The sequence below is a fragment of the Corvus cornix genome, chromosome 12 (assembly GCF_000738735.6).
Source record: "Corvus cornix cornix isolate S_Up_H32 chromosome 12, ASM73873v5, whole genome shotgun sequence".
Taxonomy (NCBI): Eukaryota; Metazoa; Chordata; class Aves; order Passeriformes; family Corvidae; genus Corvus; species Corvus cornix.
In genome coordinates this window covers 15014832-15035057 of record NC_046342.1, presented here as the reverse complement: position 1 = coordinate 15035057, position 20226 = coordinate 15014832, and the positions used below count along the sequence as shown (strand labels likewise).

At 44.1% G+C, this 20226-nt stretch overlaps 1 protein-coding gene across 1 annotated transcript in view; it reads left to right on the top strand.

The window, feature by feature from the left end:
* The window catches only part of LRIG1 (leucine rich repeats and immunoglobulin like domains 1), a 90120-nt gene that overhangs the window by 42334 nt on the left and 27560 nt on the right, over nt 1–20226 (top strand). The window contains 2 exon segments of the mRNA XM_010390404.4: nt 16959–17096; nt 18043–18186. Of these exon segments, the coding sequence (XP_010388706.2) occupies nt 16959–17096; nt 18043–18186 (282 nt within the window).

The following is a 20226-nucleotide window of genomic DNA, read 5'->3' as shown; positions in this document are numbered from 1 at the left end:
GGGTTTGGTACTTCTTGTGGTGCAAAATGCCTGTGACCACACCTCCAGCTCATTGGCCTCTCTTGCTCAAAAGGCTCTGATTTACTCTGGGGCAGCCTTGATCTGTTGACTTACCATGCTGCCACATTTGTGCTGTGCATCAGGGTTTGAAAAAGAGCTCCAGAAATCTTACTTACGGATGGAAAGCTTGCATAGAATTTGCCATCCAGGGGTATAGTTTTAGGCCCCCCAGATCAGCTTCTCTTTCTCATGAAGTCTATAAATGCTTTGAGTTCCACAAGCCCCTGTTGTTATTTTTGCTATTAATTTAGCTGTTGGCAAAGAACCAAATTGCTGGAGCTTTGGGTTTTTTATTCCTGAAATGAAATAAGCAGTTTGGAAAGGAGGAATAATGACTGGTGGAAGGCAGTAGATTTACAGCTTCTCTGAAATTTTAGAGTGGTGGAGAAGGAAGGAGAAGGTACAAAGCCAAATGATAAAAGGATGGTATTCCAAACAGACCTGCTTAGTATCACTTTCCAGAAATCCAAAATGCTCTTCTCAGCTGCTACACGTAAATAACTCTGATAGTGGGATTTGTAATGCTGCTGTCATACTTCTGCAACAAGGGTCTCTTTGTTTAGCTTTTATTAGAGAATGCCACTTTTTCCCCCCTTGCATTTCCTTTTAATTTTTATCAGAGATAAAAATAACCTGAAAGATGTTTTAAAGTACCTGTTTCAGTCGATGTTGCTGACTCACATTGGAATGATTTGCTGAGGAAGTGAAGCTTTCTCTATCTTTGGGAGTCTTTAATCAATTGGTTGGCTTCCTAAAAGATGGTCCTTTAGTTCAACCCTAGGTTAATGGGCTTGATAGGCAAATTGGTGGGTAAAGTTATTTAGCCTTGTATGATGTAAGGAGTCAGATTATATGGTCATACTGGTTTCTTCTGGCCTTCCAATCTGTGAAGTAATAATTGGGGAGGCTGCCAAACCAAACCCAGGGTGAAGACTCATAATGAAGACTTGTGTACTGAGAAACTGGTTTATGTTTAAGTGTATAGTGTTACAGTGTATTCTTACTGCTAAAGAAAAATAAATACATTTCCTTTTTTTTTTCAGTGTTTAGAAATGTGTGAAGTGTGTTTACCTCACAAACCTCTGAAGTAGGTTTTGTATATAGCATGTGGTTAAGTATTTCCAAAGGACTGTTAATGTATTATAAAAGCAAGGGTTGTATATTTGTCACTCAAAACAGCCCTCCTAAATGAGTTACTTCATCTCCTGCTCTTCCTAAACAGGAGAAGACACTTTTTCTCCTTTTGGGGCTGGGAGAAAGACATCTGCTGTACTGCTAAACTCAACTTTTGCATAAAGTTTTGTTTGGGTGGGTTTTTTGTTTTGTTTTCTTGTTGTTGTTGTTGTTGTTTGGTTTTTTTAATGAGCTTTGGTTTGCATTCACTGCTTTTGGGTTTTCCATACCTGTCTCCATCACCCAAAACTTGCCTGACCCCACATATGTGAGGACCACAGGCCAGTTCAGTATATATGTAAGCGTGTGAGAATCTGTTGAAGAGAGAATTCTCAAAGCTTTCTGCAAGCCTTTGGATGTCCCAGGCTGCAGATGGACGCAGACATAACATATGTATCAAAAATGCTTTGTCCTAATATGCTGCCATGAAGTTTGGTTCAGTTTAGTTATTCCTCGAAGAATCAGTTTGTTTGTCTTGCATGTTGAAAATATTGCCAAAGTTGTTCATTTCAGCGAGAGCAAACATAAGGGACTTGATAAGGCTTTTAATAGAACAGAAGGGAAAAATAATCTATGTACGGGTTACCAAATAAAGACAGACATTAAATGCAAACATCTGTGAGTGCAAACAAAAGCCAGGAAATTCAGCTGGGAGGGGGAGAGACTGAATCTGGATTCATTCCGAAATTACACTGGAATAGCTGAGAGGAGAACCTTGCCTGAAATTCCCACAGCATTTGTAATTTAGTTACAGTTCCTAGACTTGGACATTTGGGAGTTGATGGCAGGATGTTTTCACTGACATGCCCTTGGCTGAGGATTTCCCATCCCAGTGCAGCTACAGTGTGTTAACTCTGAAGGCTCTTGAGAAGACCCTGTTACCTGATCTGGTGGGGAAAGGGATAATGGAAGAAACCATTTATTTGCAGAAGTTAGTCTGTTTATATCCAACTTCCTCATGAACTTGCGTGGAAGGACTCTTAGGCTTGCCAGGTTAAAGGAGCTGCAATCAACCCTGCACTGGTCTGTTATTATGGGTTTCCTACAAACCCCCAAGCAGGCACAAGCTCAGCCCTTACTCTGGGGCCTGTCTTCACTGCTGCATCTTAGCTGCATGTGGGTAAATGCATCCTGGAGGGGTTTTGGGGAGTTTGGACAGGATGATGGAGGTGTATCCTTGTCCTCTGCCCTGGCTCCAAGCCTGATTCAGTCAGCATCCTCTGACACAGGCACACCAGCACAGGCTGTTGGGCAGCTGTAGGGCTCAGTGGAGAGTGCTAACCAGACCTCTGGAGCAAGCGTGGTAAACAGAGCACACTCTGCCACATCCATAGCTGACTGGGAATTAAGGAAGTTAACAGATTAAACACTTAAAAATAACTTTCATTTCTTTCACTGTAAGTCTTTTAAGCCCCCAGCCATTTAGGAACAAAGGGGACAGTGACCCACAGCAGTCAGCTGTGTGTTAGCAACAGGGAGAGCTGTTTAAGATACTTTGGCCCCATCATCTTGCTCTGAATAGGCACAGATAACAAGGAGCTCAGAACAGGGATTTTTGGAGCAAAAGAGTGTGAAATAGGATTAGCTGATTCACAAGAAGATGCAATGACACTGCAGTGTATTTACTGGGGAAAGCGAAATCAATAGGCCTACTCTGCTGCCAAACTGAGCAGAAAAGTCTCTTGAAGAAAATCAATCTTCTTTACAGACTCATTAATGTAACGATCAATTCACATTAAACTGTAATTAAACAGAGAGCTAATAGGAGAAGGGTAAGTGATCTACTGTGTCCCAGGCAAAATAGATCATGTAAAATTTGAAAACTAAATACACGGAGAATTGGAAACTGGGAGTGGCAGGGAACATGCTAGGACTGCTTGAAGAAGGGCTGATGAGCTCAGATGCTGGTTGGGGCAGCATGATCCTCATGGAAAGGAGGGTATTCTGTGCTATTCCAGCTGGATGTTGGGTAAAACAGGTCAAAGACTTCAGCCAGTCTCTTCCATTTGACTTGCATGCTTTCTTGTAGAGCTTTTCCTCTTAAGTACTGGGGATTCCATTATCATTTGAGTTAAATTAGCCACATTGTAAAGATTGTGACCCTTGTGTCTTGTCTAACTTTGATTTTCTTTGACACTCATTAGACCTTTGTAGTGGATTAAAGTTGGCTGGTCTCAGAGGCCCCTAATGTGGCAGAATCAGGATCACACTATTGAGCTATTGCCTCATTCTTTCATGCAAAGGCTTGGGAAAGCAGCTGTTATTTTAGTGCTGTTTGCACTGCTTCACTTGAGTTGTCAGATGGGGTTTGCAGAGACTCTTTCTGAAAACCCATGTGGTCCATTAGATTCTTTGAGCTGCTGTTCTGCTTTCACCCAAGACAAAGGTGTCTTGCTTTGTGAGCTGAAACAATGCAACCGGCCTGTGCCCTGCTGCTCTGAGTGGGATCTCACAAATTCTTGCAGAAATCTTTCTGCAAGATCTCCCGGGAGCTGGGGTGGTGGGGTTGAGATCTGTGACTTCACTTCATCTTTGCTTTTAAGATGGTGCAGACTTGGTTGAGCATCAGAACTACAGCTGGAGTTCTGTCCAGGGCAGCCTCCCAGGGTGACCCCTGTTAGAGGGAAGAGCTCAAAACTGCTGCATCTGTGCTGTTCGTAGAGCACAGCTCAAGCCTGAGCTGGTCTCTACACGAGGTGTGAGCTCACTTCTTGTTCCTGGCTAGGCCAGAGTAAAAACCTCTGTGTAGGCGTTGTTGAGAGCTGGGAAGTTTGGCTTACAGGAAGAATGAGGTTTGAGCTAACACGATAGTACAGACGTAGCCTTGGAGGCCATTTGTGGCCTGGGATCCTGCTGTGCTAATTGCTGTACAAACAGAACAACTGCCTTGACCCCCAAGGGGTTTAATCTGCAAGTCATCTTTGCTGGAGTTAAAAAGGGATGATCTAACAATTAGAAATAAGGAGACTACTCTGTTAATTCCATCTGGGTCGCAGCAAGAGGTTTTGTGCTCACAAGCACAAAATCCAGATGACTCAGATGCAGCCGTGTGCGGGGTCTGGTTGAAGTCAGCAGGCTCTGCTTGTGTGCAGGACGTGCCTTGGGCAGATCAGAAAACCACACTGCCTTCCACTCTTCCTAATTACTGGCCCAAAGAAAACTTTCTCTGGGAGCTAAGGCAAAGTGGTGTAGGCATGTGTAGATACGTAAGTGGGAACAGATTCACCCCCAACCCCTGCTTGCATCACCTACAAGGTGTAATGTCTGCAGGGGCCAATTCTGCAGTGTTTGCTTAAGCAATTCCCCTCACAGATGGAGAGAGCTGCATTCTGAGAGTTTGGTCCACACTACAGGCCACACTACTGAGCTTCTGGGTTTGAATGTGAAATATTAATATGGAAAGGGAAAATTAAAAGAATGCCAATAGTCAGACTGTTCAGTGTGCAGCAGTGTACAGGCATAAGATATTCTGAAACCCACCTCTTTAGTTTGTTTTGCTCAGAGTTCATATTAAGGCTCTGGTGCGTAAAGTCTGCAAGCTTTTGAGGCCAAAGACTGCAGAAGCCTTTCCCAGTGGAGGAAACCGTCATTAATCATGTGCTCCCAAGCACCAGAAGAGACGCTGTTTTGACTTGTCTTTTGGGTTGTTGGAAGTGTTCTAATCATTTGCATATCCTCTTTGAGCTTTTAGATATAACACGAGCACATGGAAATGGCAAAGGATCTGAGGCTATTGCAGGGAAATGAGTAATCATTTCTTCTAGAAAAGCAACAGCGGTAAAGCACACAGTTATCAGACTCAACAAAAGAGCATCAGAAAGTAATCTGGGCACATACAGTGTAGTGTAAAAATTGGCCAGAGGATAAAGATAGTGAAAGTTGGTGGCAGCTCATGAAATACCAGTTACCCCTGGAGGCTACTCTATTGTGTATTAACAAGGATGAGCGTTTTGTGCAGCCGTGGCAGCTTCTTCTTGTAGAGAATTGCTTTGAGCTGGGCCAGATCTGCTCTGGCATCTGTGTGCTGCTTAGCAGGCCATGATGGGTTAGTATGTGTCTGGAGGAGGGAGAGGACATGAGCGGTCTTGTTGGACAGAGCACAAGGTTGGGAGTTAGAATACTGGAAGAGGATCTTTTTGTGCGTGACCCACATATTCATTACACCCCAAAGTAAATTCCGCTTTGGGCAGATTTGCTTCCTCTGAGCTGAAGAGGATCTTCCTCAGCGCAGATGGAACTCCTGGATGTAAAGCATCTCCGAGGGCAGGTGCATATTTTATGTACAATGCACAAGGTGGTTTCCAAGTTCTGTCCCTGTACAGATCAAGCCTAGATCAGTTGTTAGGGTCATTTGCAACCATGATCTTTTGTTAAGGTCAGTATGAAAAATAGCTTCATATTTGAGCCTTAGAATAGCCCAAACTTGCTACTATTAATATCTGTGGTAGATTGACTGTCACATTTAATGGCATATGGCAAATAAAGCACACATCTACAAAAGAAATTCCTTTGTTAGTCTTCACAGACCAAGTAGATTTCAAATATAAATAGCTTGCTGCGTTGAACATTTTTTTAGCATATTGGAGTTTCCTGCCTAAAAACTGCTGGTAATGGCAATTAAGTTTGCTCAGAGGTGAGTAAAAGTGAAGTTGAAGCTACAGTAAAAGCAAGTTAAATTATTTCAGGGTAAAATTCTCTACCCATTTTCCTCTCTGAAAGCTTGACCAATTCAGTTTTTGACAAAATTGCACAAAATCAGGAAGCTCTCAGAATGTGTTCCTGCTTCCCTACTGAGATTGACCAGTTAGTCGTCACTGTCAGTTATCCTGGTTGTAGACAGTGGTGCTTGCTGAGAGCATCAGATAGATGCCCAGAGAAGTAAGAACAGGGGTGGGGGTAGAATTGTGGGGTTTAAGTTGGGTGGCATAAAACACTGGCACCATTAGGAATAGTGTAGGGTGAAGAAAATGTTCACTTGAATGTGATCCTGCCGTGTTCAGGTTGGAAGAGATTAGCAAAAAAGTCTATAGAAAACTCATTTCTAACTGAATAAAAGCCAGCTATGTGCTGGATTTTCTCTTATTTTTAACCCATGTCAAATTCCCCAGTTAATTGCAGAGGTGAACAACAGAGATCATGTCAAAAGTGATTATCTTGCAAAACCAGCCCTGCTGGGGGTGTGCGGTGTGGAAAATGTGATTGCAGGTTAAGGTAGATGAGAAAGTGATCTGTCACACCTTCAGATGAAGTGATCACTTGAGAGGCCGCCCTCCCTTATGTGTGTGCATAACTTGTGCTTGTTAACAGGAATTCCACGTGAATATTGATTGGGAGTAAGTGGTTGGGTGAGTACATGTTCTGCCTGTCAAACCGTTTAATGTGCAATTGCACATCAGGGAAAATAGCAAAGGCAGCTGGAAAATGAAACAGGAGTGCAGGGCTGTCCGAGTGAAAAGACAACTGTGTTAGTGGTCAGATCTGAGCAGATAAAAACGAATTGGGAAGAGGTAGAATTAAGAGTTGATGGCAAAAGAAAGAATCTATAAATGGCTCATGGATTTTAGACTTAAATATCATCTCCTGTCCAGTCCATCTACTGCAGATCACACACTGTGTGCAAGCAGTTGCTGAACAGGGTGGTGATTAGCAATGAGCAATCAGGCCAAGGGATTGGACTTTTGGTAATCCCTCAGGTGCCCTGGAAAAGGAACACCTTTTGGTGATCTTACTAAGATATTTTTGCCCTGAAGATTGTTTTCTTGAGAAAGCAGTCATCTTTTTCAAAATAAGAGGAACTGAAGAAGTAAATGGTCTTATTAAAGAAGCTTGAAGAACTTACTGGCTGAGTAGTGGTGAATGCTTACACTTTACAAGATCTTCACCAGGGAACCTTTAACAGCCTATTTTACACCAGCCAGAGGCGGTTCTACTCTAAAACCCAAATTTTCTCTTCCCTGGATGTTTTGACACCTTGTTCTGGGGTTTCCCAGAGCCACCCTTCCTACTGGATGAGCTTTATTAGTAACAGGGTGCCTGGACTTGTGAAGAGCAGCTCTTTTCTTTGCTAACTTGACCACTGCTTTTCCACATAGGAGCTATTCCTTCTTGCAGGCTGAGCAGTGTGAGCCAAGCAGAGCTCAGTGAATTCTGCCCAGAGGCAATCCCTGTTCCTGTGACCTTGCTGACAAGACAGATAAGCCCTTTCAACAGAGCACAAGTGTGTGTCATGTTGGAGCAGATGAAACGCCAGCCTATCTACATCTCTCAAGTGTTAACAGGAGTTTGACTGGCCAGTCAAAAATGTGTTTCTTCAAATGCTGCCTTTTTCAAGAGGCAGGTCTTTTAGCAGCTTCTGCCGCAAGTTCCATGAGACCAAGAGTTTGATAGTCTGGAAGATGTATTCAAGTGTGTTGTCCTTTATTGACCTCTCTTATCGTCAGTGGAGTTAAATCCACCTGCTTTCATTGTGTTCCTGTCAAAGGTGGGAAAAGCCCCTGTGTCACATTGTGGCTTAGAGGCACAGACAGTGCATGCTATCAAGAAATCTGCTTGCAGTTACAAGTTGGATTAAAATTGCAGCATCATGGGCAGAGCCATTGCATTTGGTTTGCACTTGAATTGCTTCTCCACTTGTGTTATTTTCCCCTCCTCACTCCCGTGGAGAGTCAAAAGCAAAACAAAACCACCCACAGAACACATGCACTATCTAAGAGAGGCTGTGGTGGATCTTATTTACTTTGATCATTTATTACACAAAGAGAAACTAAAATCAGTATCAGGATTTAAGGATAAAAGTGCTTCCATGTCCTGTGCTTTTGGACCTTCTTGGCTTTCAAATGGAAATGCCATCCTTGTTGATTAGAAGCGCAAAACTTGCATGCAATGAAATGAAAGGAGGCTGCTCTCTCTGCTCCAGTTCCTGCCCTGTGCTAGTTCCGTTGACATCTGGGCTGAATCTGATTTTTAGGTGTCTGTTCTTCCTTATCACAAACCTGACTCATCTTCTAGGCCAATGATAAGGTGGGGGGCCTAGGCAGCAGCCCTGGCGTGGGTGCCGTGCAAGTGTGGGGCTGTGGAGAGCAGGAACTCATCAGAGCAGCAACTGGTGGGGTGAAGCTGGCCTCTTTCTTGGCTTCAAGGAGTTGCTTAAGCATTTAATTTGTGATAGAAAATTGAGTTTGGCTGGCATGTATCAGCAGCAGAACAAAGCCCTTGAAGGAGAAGCATAAGAGGAAAAGCCAGTGGTGGAGCAAGAGAGTAGCAGACCAAAGACATGAGATGTAGAACATGGAAACACTGACCTTACTGTCATCTGCCAGCAACTGAATGACCCCTTTCAAATACTGATGCAGCCCTTCCTTCAAAGAGTCTCTGCTGAGCCCCACGACCCCATTCAGACAGCTGGTGCAGAGCCCTGTGGTTTCCTGAATTCTTGTATGAAAACTGCCATTTACCTTATATGACTCCTCTTCCTTCTTCTCTTTTTTGTCCCATAGGACAATTCTCCTCCTTAGCAGAGTTCAGCACTCAGAAGAGCCTCTCCTCTCCTTTGCAGCCTTTCTCAGTGCTTGCTCCAGATGGAGGTCAGGGAATGTGAGAAGTGATGGGAGCAGTGGTTTGGACTGAGAGCTGGAGGAGGGGGTGAAAGACTAGTGCAGCTGTGAGTGCTTGCAAACTGCCCCTTTCAAAACCAGCACTGATGGTGCTCAGTGGCTTAGAGATCCTGTTCCTCCCTTGTGCCTTTGGCCAAACTGCATCACTGGCTGGGCAGCCCCTGCTGAAGATATGTGGCCCCAACCCTTGCAGGTGCGTCCTCCATCGAGGGATGTGCTCAGGGCTCTGCATATAATCACTGAGATGGTTTGGGGTCAAGCTGCACATGAGGCCATGAGGTTGTGCTCTGGTACTGAGTTCATAAAAGTTCAGGGAGGCTCATTACAGAGGAGCTGTGCCAGACAATGAGAGATGCTTTGCACAGCCTGTTTAATGGATCTGTGCCCTTTGTGAATGCATCATTTTAAAAGCTGCTGCAGAGCACAATCTTGATGAAACATCCTGTGTAACCAGAAGAGAGCTGGTCCTCTTAGAACCACCCAGTTGCTGATGGGGGGACTGTGCCCGTAACAGAGACTGTCTTGTCTTCAGGAATCTTAATTTGCTTTCATGTCATAGCAGGTTGTGTAATCTGCTGAAGAGATAAGACAGCCTCTGTTTCAAAGATGACTAACTTCTAATCCTGCCTGTCCCACACATTTTGTTCTCCTAGTGGAATGAAATGCTGAAGGCTTAGGAAGTTGTATATTGCAAAAAAAATCCAAAATCATATGGTGGCAAGTCAAAATCCAGTGAAAGGAAATGTAGATCAAAGTGAGGGAGAGAGCTTTGAAAAATGACATGACTTACCTCAGTGGATCTGGCACACAGCATAAGGTCATGTAAGAAGTCAGAAAGTTTACAGTGCAGAAATATTCAAAGAGAATTGGGTATGTGGTGGTTTTGGTTACAACAGAAGAAAGGCTTTCCTTCATGCGGTTCATACTGAACCTAACAAAACCCATTAATGACTATTCATCAGATCCAGGCCTTTGCTTATGTCCAGCTGCTATGACAGATTCTAAAGAGAATGCTTGATCCCTGCCTCTTGTCCATGTGGCTGCCTTACGAAAGAGCTGTGAGAGTGTGCCTGGCAGCAGGACAACATCTGCCCATGGTTGGGTACCCTGGGCACAGGGATGCTCTGAGGCCACTGGGAGTGCACAGGGTCAGTGGTTTCAGTCCATCAATGTGAGAGGCAGATGAGCTTGGTCCCGTGAGTGACCACAGAGTAGCCTTTAATAGACAGGGAAAACACAGCCCCTGGGTACACTGGGCTCACATGAATAGTCCTGTTGACTGCAGTGGAACTATTTGTGTGAGTAAGAGTTTGCTTGTGGGAATAAAGTTCATAGCACAGCCCTCTGCAGGTGGCAGCTGCTCCCAGACCCAAAGGGGTGAATTAGCAAATCTCATCCCCCAGACTGATTTCTGCCTCCAAACATCCATGACCTGGAACAGAGACAGTCACTTCACTGTGAAAGGTTGAATTTTTTTCATCCCCTCCTCCTTCAAAAAAGCCCCATAACCCAGGTTGTTTTTCAAACCCCCTGTCTCGTCCCATCTGTGTTTAGCTGGGGGTAGTTTGCCTCATGCTTCTCCATCCTAAACCACAAAACAGGGTGAGAACATGACCTGATAAATAAAAGTCCCCTGGAATATATCTGGTTTGAAGCTGATGTACAGCAGATGAAGAAATTGTCTTCAGATTTTCTGCTCTAGTTAAATATAGTTGGAATAGGTCCATCAGTCTGTTCTTGCATTATTCCTATGTATGATTTTAAGTGAAAAACACTGTGAAATGGTCATGGATTTTGTCTGCTGCATCCTAGACCTTTTTTTGAAGGAGTGCTAGGGAGAGGGAAGATCCTAATTTATGGTCTTGGATAGAGCACGTAAACCTTTAAGGGAAAGTTCGGATATCCATAAAAAATTGTGCAGGTGGCTTTTTTTGGTTGTTTGGGGTTTGGTTTTCCGGTTTTGGGCTTTTTGGGGGTGATGTTTTTTGGGTTGGTTTTTTTTTTGTGTGGCTGACCCTAAAATGCAGTGGCTGCCTGGCCTGCCACTGCTCTGCTCTTGTTGTGTGTGCAGCCAGCACCTGAACAAACAGAGCTGTATCTGTGACAGCCTGGGAATCTACCAGGATTCCTCAGGGGAAGGAGTGATTCAGAGCATCTGAGAAAAGTGGGGGCTGCTTCCATGCATCCTTGCTTCCTGTCCAAACAATAACCCATGCAGCCTTACTCTGAAAGGACAGTGGGGCAGTTCCCATAAGTACATACAGTGTGTTTGTGCTGGATAAAAATACACATTCTTGTGACAGTCCAAAATCTTGTGCCTCATGGATTATTCTGGAAAGGCTGATAAGACAATGCAAAGTGTCAGACAACTAGTGGGGGTTTCCAGAGCACTTGGGAAGTGTGAGGGCTCATGCGCAGCCAGTTCAGTTTTTCTGGGAAGGTCTCATATGAAGAGCTAGAGGATGATGTGGCACAGACTTCCAGCATGTCACCTGCATGTTTATTTCATCTTCTGCTGCAGAGGTGGCTTCACTCTACTCCAAGGCAGACATTTCACAGGCTACAGTAGAGGAAAAAATTTTTCTGAAATAAGTCTTTGGAAGTAAAATTTATAAATAAAATGTTAAAATCATATAAGAAGTTCTGCACTGATAAATTGTTTGAATTTGAGTCAAAGCTGATGTGCACGTCCTGATGACATTCTTCCCCTTCCTTCTTTCCATACGTTAATAAAAATCACTCAAGAGATCTCCGATTATTGACTGTAATAAGGTGACCAGGAACAGCAGAAACATTGATGTTGCTGCTGTTGTAAAGACAAATTCATCTTCCAGATTATCAGTTACCCTCCTTGCCTGTTAGGAAAATTGCTCAGGCAATTGCATTGCACTCTACTCTGAAACCATGATTTTATTTATCATTTTTTGAGTTTGTGTAGTGAGTGATGGGCTAAAATCAAATGGCAAATCATGTAAGGTGAAAGCTTAGGAATCCATGTCTTTGATCTTCTGTGTTTCTAGGAGGATCAGTACTGGATCTCCATCTCCTCTGAGCTGAGGAGGAGGAGGGCAGGTAGTTCCAGGCATGTGTTAGTCACAGTGTATGTGATCCATCTCCGGTTACTCTGCCTTTGAAGTCCCTCTCTTTGCGTGGCCAGTCTCTGGCACCAAACCTTGCCTGTCCTTCAGTAGCAAACCCCATAACTCACTCTGATTCCAGCATTTCATTACTTCAGTACTTTGTCAGTATGGAAATACTAACCAAACCCTGAACGTTTTAAATCTATCTCTTTCTAGTCCTGTGATCTCCCTCGTACGCTAATTTTGAAAATGTGCTGGCGTATTAACAGAACCCTGCCCGAGGTGTGGAGCCCCTCTTTAGAAGCTCGATTTTATTTTTGATGCCTATAACAGGTGCTGGTTTAATAGGTTTGCTGTATTACAGCTTTCCTTTTTCTCTGGTGAGCCCGGCCAGATCTGTAAGCTGACACTACATGAAGGCCAGGCATGTGACTTCTCCCTGACTTTAGCCTCCCTTCACACCGAACATTTGCGCTGCAGACTCGCAGCAGCTACGGCAGCCTTAATTCAAGCTCTCTAAACCAGGAGGTTTCGGGCTGATTTAAATGCAATGCTAAGCCCCTCACACATTCCCATCTGGGGGTCTGCTTGCTTGGATTTTCCGCTGTCAGCTTTCGAGTGGGCAGCACCTGGGGGCAGTGAATGTGGCTCAAACAGCAAAGGAATGTGTTTGTGCTGCTCTTTGCATCCATTTCACGCGAGGAGTTTGAAGCTACAGTATAAATTAAACTGAGTGGCGTTTCTCCTTGCTTGCTGCAAAGAGGAAGGTGAATTCTTCCCCTGTTAGGTCTGGTGGAAAATGTTTCACAGCCTGTTTATCAAATAAATATTCACAAAGATGCTTCAAATGAGGAAACACATCGGGATTAAAGTGTAACTTTACCTCTAAAATACAAGCTGAGATTCCTGGAAATGCTGCAAGCCTTTGACTTTGCGCCACCTGTTATTTTCCTGCCGCCCCCTTCAGCTCCCTCCCGACAGAGAGCAAACCCAAACACGCTTTGGCTTCGCTGGAACGTTCTGCTTGTTTTTCTCAGCCCAGAGGAGCAGAGAGCGTGTGTTTGCTTCCTCATGGGGTCCTCATGGGCTTGGTTCAGCAAAGAACTGGCTGAGGTTAGTCCAAATCTCCTGTAAGCCCAAGAAGTCTGTCCAAGGGCGGTGCAAAGTGCAAGGGCTAAGAGGCTGTGCTACCTCAGGGTGTTGAACTGGGATTCAGGCGGGTTAAACTGAGGGGCTGGAGCAGCTCTGCCCAGCTCTCCTCTCCCTCTGCGGCTGTAGCTGGTGCTGACCCGAGGATGAAGAAGTTCCTGAACAAGTGCCATGTGTACAGAGTGTAAAAGTGATCGTTGCTGACTCCAAGTTACCTTAGCTTGGCATGGAGGTGTTACAGTTCCAGGTCTGCATTAGCTGCAGATAAGGTGTCTCTGGGAATGACGTTGGGTATGAACTTGGAAGTTCAGTTGTTTTAGCCAGATCCTCCCATATTCATAAACAAACCTAAATGGACTTGGACGGGCTCCTTAGTTCCTATGATTTCTTTTTCACTTGAGCTTCTTTCACTCTGGATTTTCAGTCCTCAGCACAGGCTGCATTATCCTAGCTGGATAGTCCTTTTCCATGCACATTGGAAAGCCAGAGGTAGAGAGGGGTTAACTTGCCCAAGGCAGATGAGTCGGTGCCAGAGCTGGGAATAGAAACCAAGAGACTTGGCTCCCACTCCAGGCTCTAATTGCACAATCTCACATTGAAGCCCTGTCATTGTATACTCTTGAGGTAACACTGGCTGAAGTGAGGCAGGGAAAGCTGTTTCCAGGCTGTGATGCCTAAGGAGTGGCGAGAGGAAAAGACACCTGGAGGTGTTGGTTGTGCAAGCACCAATTATTTGTGCTTTAACGCCTGGTTTTGGCAATTGGTACTAAAATCTGATCTGTCACGTTTGAAGCCAACCCAGTGTGAAGTGGTTGGGAAAAATCCAGCCGTTTTCCAGTCAGTGATAAAGGGGAGAGGCAAATTCATAACATTGCTGGTCCTTTTTTTTCTGTAAAACACCCTTGCGATGAACAGGGGAACAAAGGCAGGAGAGCTGAGAGGATCCAAGTAGTAAGAGTAAGGGTTAAATCACATTTGGGCTCTTAACAAAAGAATGAAAAATAAATTGTAATCAAGCTAGTAAAAGGTTTGGGTGATGTTGCCTTCATATCACATGCTGTGTATAGGAAAAGTCACAGGCTTTGTTTGAAGTGCAGTGCTTTGAGATGGTGCAGTGCTTTGCAGCGAACTGTCTGACATTCCCCAGCTGGGACTGGCCCGGCATGGTGTTTGGAGCTGAGAGTTACATTTGGAGTCAGCCCATGTTTGAAGGAGATGGGAAGATGGAGAGAAAGGAGCCAGTTTTTTTCTTGTGTAAAATAACGTATCCATCTCATCTGCCAGCTGCAGCACATGAAAAGTAAGAGGCAAACAGAAGTCACCTGGAAACTGCGAATGCGGCTCAAACAAAATAGTTCTTTCCTGTCCTTTTCTTCCCTTCTTCGAGTCTGTCTTCTGGGACGGGCTGGGAGATCTGGCAGGCGGGCACGGTGGATATATGTTGAGCAACCAAAGCACAGAAATATTAATACTCAAAAAAAATAACATTGGCGTCTGAAGAGCATTTCATGTCCAAATTCACTCTGTGCTCTCAGTCCCTTGCAGACTTAACTGCCCTGTGCAGGGATTGTCAGGTGATTTATAGATTCTCCATGTTCATTTGTACAAGCCTTCATTTCCTGTTAATTTACAGCCAGATTCATCTCAGCCATCACAGCTTAGATGAGATCAGAGCTGAACTCACAGCCCCTGCTTCAGGAGAGCTCCAGAAAATGTGCTCGTGGTTTGCTTTCAGTTATGTCTGTGTTGAGGTCCTTTCCTGAATCAGGCTTGGACACACATTTAATGGGCGCTCTTCTTTTGAGGAGGGAAAAAAAGATTAAAATTTCTGAACTTGTGATTCTACTGATCAAGTTAATTGAAAAAGAAACTAGTCCTGGGGGGAAAGAAATTCCTCTTGTCCATGTGTTTAGTTAATGGAGGTCACAAAATTCTGGGTATAGTGATTTTTCCTGTATTTTAGTCTCCCTGTACTCTAAATTCAGTGTACCTCTGTTCTACTAGGTGCATGGATGTGAAAATTCAGACTTTATTCCTAGCTGTAAATGAATATTGGTCATTTGGATAGCAGCCATGTCATTGCCTTTGAAACAGTTTGTGGTTGTGGAGACCTGTGTGCCAGTAACCCATGGAATAACCAGTTTGGAGACATAAATTATGACTTTCCTTTGATTTTTCTTGACACCTTGTTGCATTGTATTAGCAGCACACTGCTATGGAGCTGTAAAATCTATCCTTAATGTTTTCTGGGCCTGCACTGAATTAATTATCATTTAAACTCTTCAGTCAAAGTAGTGTTTCTGTGCCTGTTTCCCCAGCGTTAAGCCAGGGCCATGTGCTGGCTGTTTAAAGGGTGAGTCTCCCAAAAGTAAATTGTTCTGGGGTTGCAGATTTTACAGTTTTCCTGTTGCGGACACCAGCAAATATTGTGGTGAAAAAATCTGGTTTTAATAACAGGGAGGGTAAAGGAGCAGATCACGGTGTGGGGAGCAGGTCCCATGACATGTGCTGTTGCCATTTGCTGCCAAAGGGAGGAGGTTTTCTTCAAAAGGGGCTTGTCTGAACCACTGGGAGAGCCTTGAATGGGGGTGAAGCTGGAGAAGATGGGCTCCTAAACAGCTGTGAGCTTCAGTGCCTGAAAGGCTGTGGTTGGACATCCCTCAGTTTTTCGTTTCAAAGAGCTGATGCTCTGTCAGGGGAGCTGGGACTTGCATTCAGGAGTGCTTTCATTGGCTGCTGTCCCCTCCTCTGCTTACCCAGTAGGTAGCTGGATGGATTAAGGCACAGGACTTGTCTGAACTCTCTCTACTATCTCTTATTATTCAGCAAGTTCCCAAGTGTCTGGTGAGTGTCTCCGTTTGGAGTGCCTCACTCAAAGCCTTGCCAGTAATATCAGTGACTGGTCTAAATTCACATCAGGCATGTGCTCTGCCTCCTGTGACTAATGCACAATGTATTTTTTTAATTGATTACTGTTCTCTACTGACTCAGGCCAGAAAGGAGTCAGAGGAAAGAACTCGGTGGGAGGGTGATTTTTACTTAGACCTTGTTGAATACAGATGAAGTCTAAAGGTTAAAGGTATTTAACTGTTCAGTGGCTGTGGAAGCCCTGAGGGCAGTTGGCAGGACCTTCTCTAAAGGAAAACCTTAGATTGAATCCCTCAGGCTGTCCTGGTAAGGCAACAAACACAGGTGAGTGCAGGGTCTGATCCTGCAGTCGGTGCTTGGGCAGGCACTGGCACTGCAGAGCTGTCCTAATCCTACAGTGGGACAAAAGTAGCAAAAGATGAGGAAACGCCTGCAAGAACATTTGCAAGACTTCTTATTTGTGTGTGTTACAAATTGTTGTAACATAGTGCAAAGATGGGAATTTTCAGAAGAATACTTAGGAATTAAGAATGTTATGTAACTTCTGTTGAGTTTGTATTTACTTATTTGTTTCCTTCTCTGAAAGTCCCATTCTCTGAATAAAGCCTTGGCAGGTTGGTTAAACCACTGATCTGCACTCCTTGCCTTTGGGATTCAAAACCAGCCCTGTAGTCCTTGCATGTAACAAATCCAGTTTGGAAGTGCAGGCTTGTAGGAGAACGAGCCCAGCTTAATGGAAGAAAAACTGATGAGTGGAGTGAAGGGTTCTGTAGAAGGAAAAAAGTGTCTGGAAGCCTGCAGATACCTGTGAGCTGGTCTCTAGCCAGAGGAGCAGCGAGGGGATTAGGGAATGTCTCTCTGGAGTGGGTTTCTCCTCAGACAGCTGTTGAAAACTCACCATAACTCTGAGTGTACAAACTCGGGGCCAGCCTGGGAGCCTGCTGCAGCCTCGGATATTCTTTCTGTTTTTCTAAGAGAACTAAATAGTCTCTTTTTCTCCTCCTGACTGTTTCAGGCATCACAACAGGATCCGCAGCATTGAAGCCAGTCAACTGCAGCCCTACGTTACCCTGGAAACATTGGACCTGAGTTTCAATGACATCACGGAAATCCGAAACGGCTGCTTTCCACAGGGACTTCACATAAAGGAGCTGTGAGTTTTTCTTGTTGGGAACTGCTTTTGTTGAGTTACCACAGCAGAGAAAAGGGCCTCAAACCTTTAAAAAAAGAAGTAATGAACATAAGAAGTATGGGATTTTTTGTCAGGATTTTAAGTGCAAAGGAGAGCTAGAAGGCAGCATATTGTCACTATTGTCAGGTTATTTTTTGAGTGCTGTTTCTGATGTAGCTATAAAGAATGCAGATTATTATTAATTGTGTTGCAGAGAAAAGGTATCCTTCATCCTTCAGGTGTGGGTGTCTTTACAACTGCAAACCCATGCGCATCAAGGAGAGTGGAGAGAGAACAACTATTTCATCATTAAAGTGGCTTCTGAATATTGAGAACAGAAATGTCTCTGATTATTTGAAGAAAATGGGGTCAAGCAGAATAACACCCCCCCCCCAACAGGATGTTTGCCTATTCAGAGAGACATAAAATAATCTGTATTTTAGGTACCTTTGAAGAGGTGCAGCAAATAGTCTGCCTGCATTAAAGTTTACACCCAAGTTTCTGCTCCTGGTTGCAAGAGGGTGTAAGAGAGTGGTGGTGTGACTGATGTTTGCCTGTTGTCCTGCAAAAACAGCCCCCTGTGGCTAAGACTAGGATCTAAATAAGAAACACCTCTGGGACAGATACTGAGGTGAAAATGGGGAATGAATAGCATCATCCTGCACTGGAATAGTCTCCAGTTTCTGGCTTCCACTCCTGATTGCCTTGTTCAAGTAGGAGGATGTCAGGGAGCTCTTTGGAAGTGCCCAGCAATTCTCCACATTCATCACAGGCTCTGGGAAAGGCCCTGTGCCCTTTGTGCAGACAGAAATCCAGCTGGTTTGAAGCCATCTCTCTAGTTTCACCAGCTTGTCTGGAGACCAACTAAATGCTGATAAAAGCTGATTTCTGACAGAACTGTTCATTTTTCTGCTGTGATTTATTGCAGCTACCTGGGGAGCAACAGAATCAGCACCCTGGAGCCTGGTGCTTTTGATAGCCTGTCACGGTCCCTGCTAACACTTCGTCTGAGTAAAAACAGGATCACTCAGCTTCCTGTCAAGGCGTTCAGGCTGCCCAGGCTAATACAACTGTGAGTACAAATGTCCACTTTAATTAAGCTCAGCCACACTTTATGGAGTCAAAATGTCCGTGGGGATATGCACACCGAATGTCACCCTTCCTCACCTACTATCTATAAAATGTAGAATCCAGTCTGCAGCAGTCCTCTGCCAGCTTCTAGTAAGGCACTCTGGGAGAGGGTCCTTTTTGTCTTGTAGCTCTTGGCTTTTCAGGCCATTGTTTGGATCAGGTGGGGAGGGAGGGAGGGATGCTGCAGCAGACATCAGCATCTTTTGCATTTGACAGAGTGAGACTAACCCATTCCCTTGCAAGTTGCTGGTGTCTGTGGTGTAAGAGAGGTTTGCAAGACGTTTCTATTGAGAATGACAGAACTCAGCTGCCATGTTAGCGTTTCAAGACCACACAGGTATCTTTATGTGACAATAAAAAAGCAGTGAGGGAGGGTTGTTAAACTGTGAGGTGATATTTGGGCAGAGAAAATTGCAGCTCAGATGAGTTAACACACACACAGTTGTTGTTCTGCCTGCATGGGGACACACAGATATCTGCAGCTAAAAACGTGCTTCATGTGTAAAAAAGTAGCACTAATGGTTGAGCTTTTCCCTTCTGCTGCTGTTGGAGAAACGGGCACAGACTAAGGCTCCTTGCAATCTTTCCATCAAATTTGATAGGCAGGAGGTCCACCTCTGTCTGTTAACATGAAGTCCACAAATGCTGTTGGAACTTGCACCTCTAAGTGGCAACCTCTTGACTGAGAGACAAATCCTTAAGCCAGGGTGTGCCCAAGGAATGTGTGTGCCTTTGTGTCTGCATACATGCAGGATTTATGGCCAGTTTGGGATTGGATAGGGGGACACAATAGCATATGCATCTGAAAAGTCTGTCGCCTCTCAGTTGGAAGTTACTGTCGATTGAGTGAGGGCTTCTAATTCACTGTGTTTGACTGCATCATGTGCAGAGCTGTAATAAAAACAACTCAGTCTGTTTAGGAACACAGCTTGCACTGAGAGATGGAGTAATTGGTACTCTTAATGACAGCCTCAGAGCTGGTTGTTTAACTCTACAGATAAACATGAATGAATTGCAAGTTATCCAGATTGGTGTGTTGTAGAATTTGTGTACAGTTCTTTTCCTGGCAAAGCCTGTTTCACTAATAGCCCAGGAAATGCAGTACGACAAGGGACTTTAGGCCTGCAAAATCTTTATTGCTTACTTGACTTTAATTACACTCAACTTGAGTGCAAGTTCAACATTGTTTTTTTAGGCAGTTGAAAAGTAAGCTTAAAGTCTCTATGGCTTCTTCATCTTTTCCAAAACAAGTTCGGATGTTGTAACTTCCACCATTTTCCTCAACACAAATACTGAATAGGGAACTATCTTTAGCTTAATCTTGTATGTGTGGAAAAGTATCAATTTTAAAAGCTCCAGCTTCAGCTTTTAGTGCATGGTGTTGAAGTTTTCCACTGATTTTACAGAATTGGATTTTCACCTGGTATATGTGGGTCAAGCAATCCATAAGACTGATTTAGGTTGCTAAAGTGTGCTGTTATGATGTTCATATTGCTATTCAGAAAAAAGATATTGCCAACATTTAGGGGTCCTTCCCCACCCATGGAAACTAAAAATAAATTTAATGAACCAGGCTGGAAATCTTTGTACACAGAAAATAGTAAGACTACATTGTTATTGGAAACAACTTCTTTCACTCTTTATTAGTTTCTGATAGTAGAAAAAAAAAGTGACATTTGTCAGAAAACTGAAAGCTTTCCTTTCAAACTTGGCCATAAAGTTTCCTCTTGGGCCCACCCTTTTGGGGCACCTGCATGTTTCAGAGCACCTTTTTACTGGACAGTTACAAGTCCTGTAAAAACAATGGGTTGTAAGGGAAATAATGCCGACGCTTGAGTGTTCTGGTTCAAATGGTGTCTGCGCTTGAGGGAGGATGAAGTGTGAAAATTGATGAGAAGGATCAATGGCTTAAAAGAAATGCAGAGAGAGGAGGGATGAAGAGGAATTGCTGCACTCTGTTATTTCTCTGTAGTGAAAGTCT